This window comes from Propithecus coquereli, unplaced genomic scaffold (assembly GCF_000956105.1).
Source record: "Propithecus coquereli isolate 6110/MARCELLA unplaced genomic scaffold, Pcoq_1.0 Scaffold17, whole genome shotgun sequence".
NCBI lineage: Eukaryota > Metazoa > Chordata > Mammalia > Primates > Indriidae > Propithecus > Propithecus coquereli.
The window spans coordinates 6,107,212-6,117,404 of record NW_012141635.1 but is presented as its reverse complement, the minus strand read 5'-3'; the positions used below and the strand labels follow the sequence as shown (position 1 = coordinate 6,117,404).

General features: G+C 37.8%; 1 protein-coding gene across 1 annotated transcript in view; it reads right to left on the bottom strand.

Moving 5' to 3' along the window:
- Window positions 1-10,193, bottom strand: part of TAF4B (TAF4b RNA polymerase II, TATA box binding protein (TBP)-associated factor, 105kDa) — a 141,793-nt gene that overhangs the window by 60,390 nt on the left and 71,210 nt on the right. Inside the window, exons 13-14 of the mRNA XM_012641754.1 lie at window positions 7,906-8,031; window positions 1,611-1,667 (exon numbers count right to left, since the gene is read on the bottom strand). Of these exons, the coding sequence (XP_012497208.1) occupies window positions 1,611-1,667; window positions 7,906-8,031 (183 nt within the window). The remainder of the gene's footprint in view (window positions 1-1,610; window positions 1,668-7,905; window positions 8,032-10,193) is intronic.

The window sequence follows — 10,193 nt, the reverse complement described above, 5'->3', positions numbered from 1 at the left end:
CTCTAGCCCGGGCAACACAGTGAGACTCTGTCTCAAAAAAAAAAAAAAAAAGAAAATAGTGAGATAAGCCTGGAATCAGTCCTTAATTAAAACAAGGAGGGACAGATACCCAGGATTCAGGGCAATAATAGGTTGCCCATCCCCAAATAATCTATCATCAAGCCAGGTTTGCTTAACTGGAATTACAGGTGCAGTTCTCACATTAATATTTTTAGATACATTTTCCATGGAAAGCCATTAGCATGAGGAGTATTTTATTGTTGAAAATAAAATATTTCTGGTTTCAACCATTTCTAATGTTCTCCCTTTCCAGTCTTCCTTGTCCCAATCCTGAAACCCCTCCACCGAGAGTTCATGTATTTTCCCTCTCTATGTTAATGCAAACACACCACATTGATTGTAAGAACCTTACTAGATTTCCATTTATTTTGCCTCAGCTCCTACATTAATCCAAACAATAAGGGCCTCTAAAACATTCATAAATAACCTGCTGCTGCTGGCACCTAGGAGTCAACTGCAGCAATGTTAAGCAACAACAAATTTCATACTTCAAGAGGCACAGTTAAGGAAAAAGGTTGCTCAGAAAATCACTCTTATTTGGCACAAAGATCCTTAAAAATTGCACGAAATCAGTCAAGTAACTATAGAAACCAATTTCTTCAGCTCCATATCACACGTCTCACACCTCAATTGTCTTTATTATCGTCTGCTGTCAGATCCTTAATCAGAAATGTGAACAGGCTTGATGATTTATTCAGGAGGGAAAAGAATCTGTAGGTCAAGTGAAAAATTTCACACACACACCCATACACACGCCACATCTTCAACCTTAGGTGCTTTCATTTCATTCTGTTCTCAGCAGCTCTGGGGGCAACTCCAGTGAGATCCAATATTAAGGCTCAATTAAAATAAGCTCCAATTAGTGGAGCTTTTTTCTCTGGGGCTAGAAAAGTCAGGAAATGGATATTGGGAAATGTAAAAAGTCAGCTACTGAGAGGAGGCTGCAGACATAAATGAACTTATTTGTTGATTTCTACAGTTGCTATGCAGAGGCCTCTGGGAGTAAAAGCTTAACCAGTCTAAGCTATAAACTAAAACCCCTGCAGCTAAACATGAACTGTGTGAAACAAGGGCTCCATTCCAGAACAGAAAACTGCTGGGCCCAGAAAATTAAAAGCCAGAGGCGTTTTCCATTTAAAACTAAATCCCAGTACCGCCTCCCAGCCAAAGAATTATAAGCAGTATCAGATTTACAAAACGAACAATTACCCTGGAAAAATGTAGCCTATTGTACAGTCCCAGACGCTAAATCTCAAAAGTTTCTTCTTTTTTTTTTCTTAATCCCACATTATATTCCTCCAAGTACACTGCTGTAGTTTACAAAGCCATTTCTAGACAGGCTTAAGCCTTGAAAATAAATTTTAAAAAGAGAGCACATAACTCATTGACCTCATTTGAAGTACTGCCCTTGCCTTTAGCAGTTCCTGTCCTTCCCTAAGGCCTCTGCAAATGGTATGCAACAGCAAAATAAACCCTGACCTAATTGCCAGGAGAGAGCTGCCAACCTTCCCTCAGACACAAAGACAAGCATGGTAACTTGAAAGTCCTACCTCTTTGGCTTTCTGCTTTAATCTCAGCTGTTCTGGATCTTCTTTATTGGAACGGCTCTATCAAAGGAAAAGAAAATTTTAATAGAAATTACTAGCATCTGAACACCACAGTTGCCGTTAAATATTTAATAAATGACAATTTTCTCTTGTGATTGAATATCTTAGCTCCAGGGGAAAATGCCTCAATCCAGTCTAGCTGTGCTCCCAGCCTGACTCCCCCTCCCCTCGTCATCTGGGCCGGCTGCTGCAGCTCTATCTAGCCTGGAGGAAGCTTATACTGAAAATGATGCTAACAATGTCAGTCAGGTCCAGTTGAGGCATGACGTTGTTCTTGTTGGAACACTGAAAACTAAAAAACGGACGGTACACATGAAGGAAAGAAAAAAAGAATAATTGTTGGCTCAAATGAATGAAAACAATCAATACTGGCTGATCTCGAGGAGAAACCATTTCGGAAAAACATGGTATTTTCAAGCACTATTAAAATCAAGAACCTGACTAACCTTAAACCAAATCTCTCTTTTGAAAAGCAAAATTTCTAAAAGTGTAATCAGGAAATCCATCCCAATATTTTAATTAGAATATCTCATCCTCTTTGGGCCCTCTATAGCACTTAATAAAATGTTGTGCACAAGTAAATGTTCAATAAATGTTTATTGAATGTCACTTTCCATAGTACAGGACTGGCATAAGAAGAGAACTATCAAAAAATAAAATAATTTTTTTAAAAAGAGAGCTATTATATATAATGCTATGATGGAATAAAGGGTAAGGAACTTTACTTCTGACACCATGAACATTTGTCCACTGGAAAATATACTTTGGATAGGTGTATCTTTCTTCTCATCCTAACAAACTTATTTAACTGCTTATAAATCTGAATGTTTGTTCTATAAAGTGCAACCTTACCTAAGTTAAAGATAGCTAACAAAAGCTAGAGTATTTTCATATTTACTAAGTTTACCTGATCTTTTATTGAATGACCAGTACTTTTGTTAAAGGAAAAAAAAGAGATTGTTTAGATTTGAGCGCCTTTTAAGTAGCAAAATTCTACCCAAAGCTAGTTAACTTTTTTCTTAATTTCAGTCCCTAAACTATTAAAACAATTTCATCTAAACACAAACTAAGATAAACTCCTTTGTTAGTGTAGCTATAGCATTAGGAGAGGATGAGTATGCTTATATATGTGTTTATATGTACCTATGTATATATGTATGAGGATATGTATATAATTTTTTGCCCCAGTATAAAATGGGCACATGTGGGTATCAAGTGTTTCTTTATAAGTCATCAAGTATTTACTGGTCATCTACGGGACAGATTCTACTCTGTGTGCCATTGCTCTAGGCCTTGGAGATACAAAGTCCTTGCTCTCAAGTATCTTACATTTTAAGAAGAGAAAAATAAAACAATTTCATAAAAAGTATATGTACATATATAGATTTTACATATAAACATAATATATAAACATAAAAAGTTTATAGATATAAACACATATAAACATAAAAAGTTTATAATATGTAAAACATTCCTGATGGGTAAAGATATAAAACAAATAATTGCTGGTACTAAGTGCTATAAAGAAAATAGAATAATGTAGGCCGGGCACGGTGGCTCACGCCTGTAATCCTAGCTCTCTGGGAGGCCGAGGTGAGCAGATTGTTTGAGCTCAGGAGTTCGAGACCAGCCTGAGCAAGAGCCAGACCCCGTCTCTACTAAAAATAGAAAGAAATTAAAAAAAAATTAATCGGCCAACTAAAAATAAATAGAAAAAATTAGCCAGGCATGGTGGCACACGCCTGTAGTTCCAGCTACTCGGGAGGCTGAGGCAGAAGGATCGCTTGAGCCCAGGAGTATTTGAGATTGCTGTGAGCTAGGCTGATGCCACGGCACTCTAGCCCGGGCAAAAGAGTGAGACTCTGTCTCAAAAAAAAAAAAAAAAAAAAAAGAAAATAGAATAATGTGATAGAAAGGAAGAGAGGAATTTGGGTACTCCTTTAGCCAGGATAGTAGAGAAAGCATCTCTAAGAAGCGACATTTGAATAGAGATCTGAATGACAAGAGGTAGTCATGCAAACATCTGGGGGAAGAACATTCCAAACAGAAGGACAGTAATCGCTAAAGTCTTAAAATGGTAATAAGCTTGGGAATATTTGAAAAAAGAGAGAAGACCCATGTGGTTGAAGCATAGAGAAAAGTTGAAAGAGAGAAAGATTGGAGATCATATGTTGTCTTGTAGGCGATGGTAAGAAGTTGGAGGTTTAATTCTAGTTATAAAAACAAGCCACTGGAGGGTTTGGAACACAGGACTAAGATGCCACTGATGTGACATTTTCGAAAGATGGCTCTGACAGCTATGCAGAAGGTGCACTGTAGGGATCAAGATTAAAGGTGCAGGCACAGAGAGCAAGGAGGAGCCTGTTCTAAAACAGCTGTTGTGAATACGAGACTGATTAGGGAAAAGATAAGGGCAGCCTGGACTAGCCTCATAGCAGAGAGGATGATATTTAGTTATCGTTCAAAACATATCTGGCAGGTAAAGCCAATCAGATTTGTTGATGGACTTGACATTGGGTATGAAGTAAAGAATCAAGGATGATGCCTAGGATTTTGGCCTAAGCAACTGGGAGGATGGTAATTCCAACTTTCTGACAAAGTAAAAATCTAAGGAAGGGCAGATTTAGCAGAAGGGAACTCAATGTTCACTTCTAGATGCCTAATTGGAAGTCTAATATCCTAAAGCGGGCATAAGCTTGGCATACTCAAGGATCAAAAGGTCAGTGTGAGGAGAGCATAATAAGTGAAGGGAGTGAGAGAAGGAGGGAGGTGACAAATAACATAAGGCCTTTTGAAATTTGCTAAGAAGTTTGGATTTTAAGTGCAACAGGAAGCCATTAAAGGCTTTCAAGCAACAGAGACACACATGACTCGTTATGAAAACATTCTAACTCTAGATGCAGAATGGATTATAGAAGGAAAAGGAGACCAGTTACAGCAGTCCCCAACCTTTTTGGCACCAGGGACTGGTTTCATGGAAGACAATTCTTCCACGGACAAGGGGGAGGGGGTGCGGGGGGGTATGGTTTTGGGATGATTCAAGCACATTACATTTGTTGTGCACTTTATTTCTATTATTACATTGTAATATATGCTGAAATAATTATACAACTTACCATAATGTGGAATCAGTGGGAGCCCTGAGCTTGCTTTCCTGCAACTAATATCACTGCTGATCGAACAGGAGGCGGAGCTCAGGTGGTAATGTGAGTGATGGGGAGTGGCTGTAAATACAGATGAAGTTTCTGCATGTGCATCGCTCACCTCCTGCTGTGTGGCTCAGTTCTTAAAAGGCCATGGCCTGGTACCGGTCCTCGGCCCAGGGGTTGGGGACCACAGAGTGAGAAGACATAAAAGTCCAAGTGAAAGATGATTTACACTAGAGTGGTGACAATGCTGATGAAGAGAAGATGGATACATTTAGGAAAGACACTAGGAAGTGAACTGGATGTGGGGAGAGAGGAGCAACAGAGGGTTAAAGATGACTACTAGGATTTTTTGCCTGAATGATGGTGTCATTTATTGAGTTAGGTCAGAAAACCTAAGAGTAAAAGGTATTTAGAAACTTAAAGCAAGTATAATACATTATATCCAATAATAGCTAAACAAGTATTTAATAGTTTATAACCTGTTTACAGCATAGTGATTGGAAATAAAATATCAATAAACCACCTGATTACCATGGTTAAGTGCTTGCTTATAACACTTGAGGGCTCAAGGAAGAGCATCTTCCTGCCCTTTCTAGTGCAGGGGTGGGGGCAGCATGGGGGCTGAAACCATGAGACAGCAGGAAGCTGCACAGTGACAAGGTTGTGAGGGGTTCAGGCCATGAGAGTAACTCTAGTGGCCAACAATATAGGGTGGTGAGGCCCTAGGAAGCCTCATCAAGGAATAAGCCAGTGAGCATGGCAGCCAATTATGTGGACAACAAAATGGGGTGGAGGGGATAGCAATAGCAGACAAGAGACAGCCAGAATGGCTGGTTGAGAAATTAGTTACATTGATCAAATAAGTAAACTGATTGAGGACATAAGTTAAATATAATAAGGATGATGGAAGACAAGTTTCTGACTACTGAAGAAAGTTTTTACAAACATGGAAAAGTTATCGATAGAGAGAACCCTGAGGTATAGGATTGGAGTTGGAGGTATCCATATGAACTCATGGTTTTATAATATCTACATACAGATATAGAAAGTTACAGATGTATGTTCATGTGTATATATACACATGTGTACATATACACATACCATACATATAATTCCTAGATCTGTCCACTGAGTGCCTACATGTAGTGACACCCTATCAGCAATGAGCATACTGTATGATCTGATTATCATCCTCAAATATAAAGAAGCAGGTTCCTTAGAGAAATGGCAAATTCCAAGGCTAGGAAAGGGAAAATAAAAGCTGGGCCCGGAATGCCTTGTGCCAAAAAGTAAGGACATGTTAAGTCAGTGATAGACACATGACTAAAGGACCCAAGTGACGGCTGGAAGGGTCTCCCACTCAGGAGCAATTGGAGCATCGAAATCAGTGATAATAACAGATCAAACCTGTTGAATCAAAGAGAAATAAGCCCATACTGGTATGAATAAGGAAGAAAGGGAAGTTCTTCCATATAGTAGAGTGCCAATAAATGTAGAAGAGTTGACAGGCATAAAGAATCGCTATTTGGCAACCATCACAGAAGTGGCTGATTCAGGCAGATATCACAACAGATGCTATGGTTGATACGTGGAGGTTTGATGAGGAATAGGATATGGGCATAACTTTAGAACACCTTCCTATGAAAAAGCGATCCATCACAAAGGGGAAAATGGCAAATTTAAAATGGTGAGAACTGGTAGGTACCCACATGACCCTTTTGTTATGATCATCTGAGAAGAATGTGGCGCATTTCTGTGTATTCCTGCCAAGATTGCATGGCCTAAGTCAATCTTAAGGAAATACCAGATGAACCCTGGTTGAGGGTCATCCTACAGAAGGTAAGGTCTGTACTCTTAAAAAGCTGTCGACCACATGAAAGAAAGACTGAGAAACTCTGATTGAAGGAACTTGAAGAGATGACAATTAAATGAAATACATATTCCTGTATGAGAAAATGGACCATGAAAGAAAGAGACACAGTTGATGCAGCTGATGAAATCGGAATGGGGTCTATGCATTCGATGGTCGTGTTTTATTGTTGACTCCTTGACTTGGAGGGTTATAAGGAAGAATGTTCTTGGTTTTGCAAATACATATTACAATGTTTAGGGATGGTGGGACACCGTGTCTGAAGACTACTTTCAAAAAGGTTCAGAAACAATTCTTGTTAATAGTTACACAACTTTGTGAATACTAAAAATGAAGGAAGGAAGGAGGTAGGGAGAAGGGAGGAGACTGTGCAGAAAGGGTGGAGATGGAGAGCAAATGCAGTAAAACGTTAAAATTGTGGGAATTTGGGAAAGGGGCTTAAGAGTTTTTTGTACAGTTCTGGCAACATTTCTCTAAGTATGAAATGATTTCAAAATACATTATATTTTTAAAAAGCAATTGGCATGTGATTAGGAATAAATATTCTAAAAAGGAAGGCTATCAAGAATGCTAGAAATTAAAATTAAGATGCTTAAAACAAAAATTAAGACTCTAGTACTCAGCCTTTAAGAATTCTCGCAACAGCCCTAAGCCTGTGAAGAAGTGTGGGGCTACAAAATGGAAAAGTAGTGGAATTACCTTTCACCTCTCTGGCACCAGTAGTTCAGAAAAATGTGTAAATAAGGCAGAAAGGAAATAAATAAATAAATAGCTTCACTGTTCTCTCTTTTACTCTCTCTAAACCATTTCCACCCATCCTGTATTTTGTTCCACACAATCCAAATTACTCCTAATTTTACCCATAACTTTCCAGTTTACTTTCCAAATTTTCCTCTCTCAACTTCAATTTGACAAATATCAAATCATATCCCTAAAAAAGACTCTGAAAATTTTATACAACACTTTTACCTGGGGCTGAAGGTGGTTGGTACACAGCAAAAGTGAGGAGACACAAGATTATGACTCATTAAACTAAATTAACTGAAAGCCACTGTACCACACCATCCTGGCTGTGAGACATTCTATCAGTAATTTCATTTTAGGAAATCCTCCAGAGAAATCTAAAGGCCTAATAAAACCAAGACAGTCAACCAATGATAAAGCCAATTCTGACCACATTGCCAGGCTATGTTCACTTATAAATCACACAGGCCCTTACCTTGGCTGCCTTAAGTAACATTTCTCTTTCTTCTAAATCCTTTCTCTGTTTCTCCAATTGATCCAGCTTTTCAAGAAATTTGAGCTGTGACCTGGTATCACTACATGGGATGTAATTTTCACTTGCCTGGGGGGAAAAAAAAAGAAAAGAAAAGTCTTATGATGCTGGGCAACATGTTCTGCATTAAATACTGTTATAAATCAGCTAAAGAGTATCACCTAAATAAATAGAAAGCTAAATTTTCAGAAAGTAATATTTTTGTTTCTGTTAAATAAACTTACCTCTAAAAAAACCCAAGGAACTTTAATCATCTTTAAAATTTGAGAGGTGATTAACCATTTATGTTTCAAAGAGCTTTCCCAATGAACTCCATTCAGAAGGGGGAAAAAGGTATTAAGCCAAGCAGATCCTAACAACAGGAAGTAGAAAGCAAGAGGATAATGCCATTTGCCTATAAACTAAATCTTTTTAGTTAAATTACAATTTACCTCAGCAGATCTTAATACCAGTAATTAAACTTTAGGCCTATGAAAAACAAAAAGAAACAATCACCTCAATGAAAAATACACCAAAGACAAAAGTTATCACTCTGGTTACCATGGTTGGCTACCTGGTTACCATCAGTTCAACCTTGACTAGTGAATAAAACTTCTATCAAAATACAACATATGATGAGATGGCAAACATTAAAATACTGAAACCTGTTTTGAGGATTCCCTTAAGTTATAAATTTGGACAGAAATTCTAGTCAAAAAATTTAAGTATATAATTTATAAATGAGCACTAATATAGAAGTATGATTACTTATCTTAATTGTTTCATAAAATGATAAAATTCAAATTGTTCCATTTGTTCTGATATTCTAGACTGGAAAACAGTGCTTTCCAACCTGAATACTTTCTAACATTCTTTGCCTACATGATCACCCCTTCCTCCTCTATGGTACCTACAGCAGCGTGTGTGCTGGAGGTCAGGAGGGTGGGGACCTTCCCAGTCAGTATTTAAGACATTCAGCCATCTACTCATCTCAGTGATTTACACACCCCAAGGAGCCTGCAGAGCAGAAAAGCTGATGTTTTCAAGCAGTTGGCTCAATAGTCAGTGCCTGGCCTGGAAATTATGGGTATAACACCACTCCCATCTCTGTTTTATCCCCATGCTAATGGCTGATTCAATTAACAGGGACTGAGAGATTTCATATGCCCAAGATTCTTTTTAAATTAAATTTTTATTGTTGGTATTTAACTAGATCAAAAGAGTATTACATAGTTTAAGGAATAAGGATGTATTAGTGCTACTTACTTTACTTCATGTTTAATACAAAAAGAATTCCCAAATGTTTTGAAAGTTAAATAGCACAAGATAGAATATGGAATACATTATAGGCTAACCATAGAGGTTAAACATAATAACAAGTGGCATTTTAAATACTTCATCTTTACCATTTTTGTCTTCAGACACTCTGGAGATAGTTTACTGACAGGATTTAATTTAAAAGGGACAGCGAAAACTAAATTTAAAGGGGACACAGACTTTCTAAATTTTAACCCAATCATATTCCCATGCTAAGATTCCTTCTTCTCTTCCCTACAACTTGGATATAATTGCCTCTGACATAATCTTTATTAAAAGGATTTGTTCTGTAAACTTTGGATTCAGTCAAAAGGCCACACTCAAGGATCCAGAAGGCCACATGTGGCCCCAAGGCTGCAGGTTCCCAACCCAAATGAAGTAGAGGATGGTAGAATGGATAAAAAACATAATCAAACCACACGCTCTCTGCACTTTAGACAAAACCATACCAATAAGTTGAAAGTAAAAGGATGGAAAAAGGTATTCCATGTAAGGATAACGGAAAGAAAGTATGGGTGGTTATACTAACACCAGAGAAGACAGATTTAAGTCAAAAATTGTTCAAAGAGACATTATATATTGATAGAAGTATCAATCCATCAAGAATATATACACACCAAACAAGAGTTCTCAAATATATGCAGCAAACAAACACTGGCAGAATTATTTTTTAAAATATATAGTTCTACAATAGTTAGAGATTTTTAACCTTTTAGGCAACTATTACTTTCTTTTTTTTTTTTTATTTTTTATTTCAGCATGTTATGGGGGTACAGATGATTAGGTTACGTATGATGCCCTTACCCTCCCTCCTCCCCAAGTCCAAGCTTCAAGTGTGTCCATTCCCCCGGAGGTGTGCATCGCACTCATTGTTTGTGCATATGCCCGTCCCCCCTCCCCCCTCCCTCTGCCCAACATCCAATACATGTTATTCT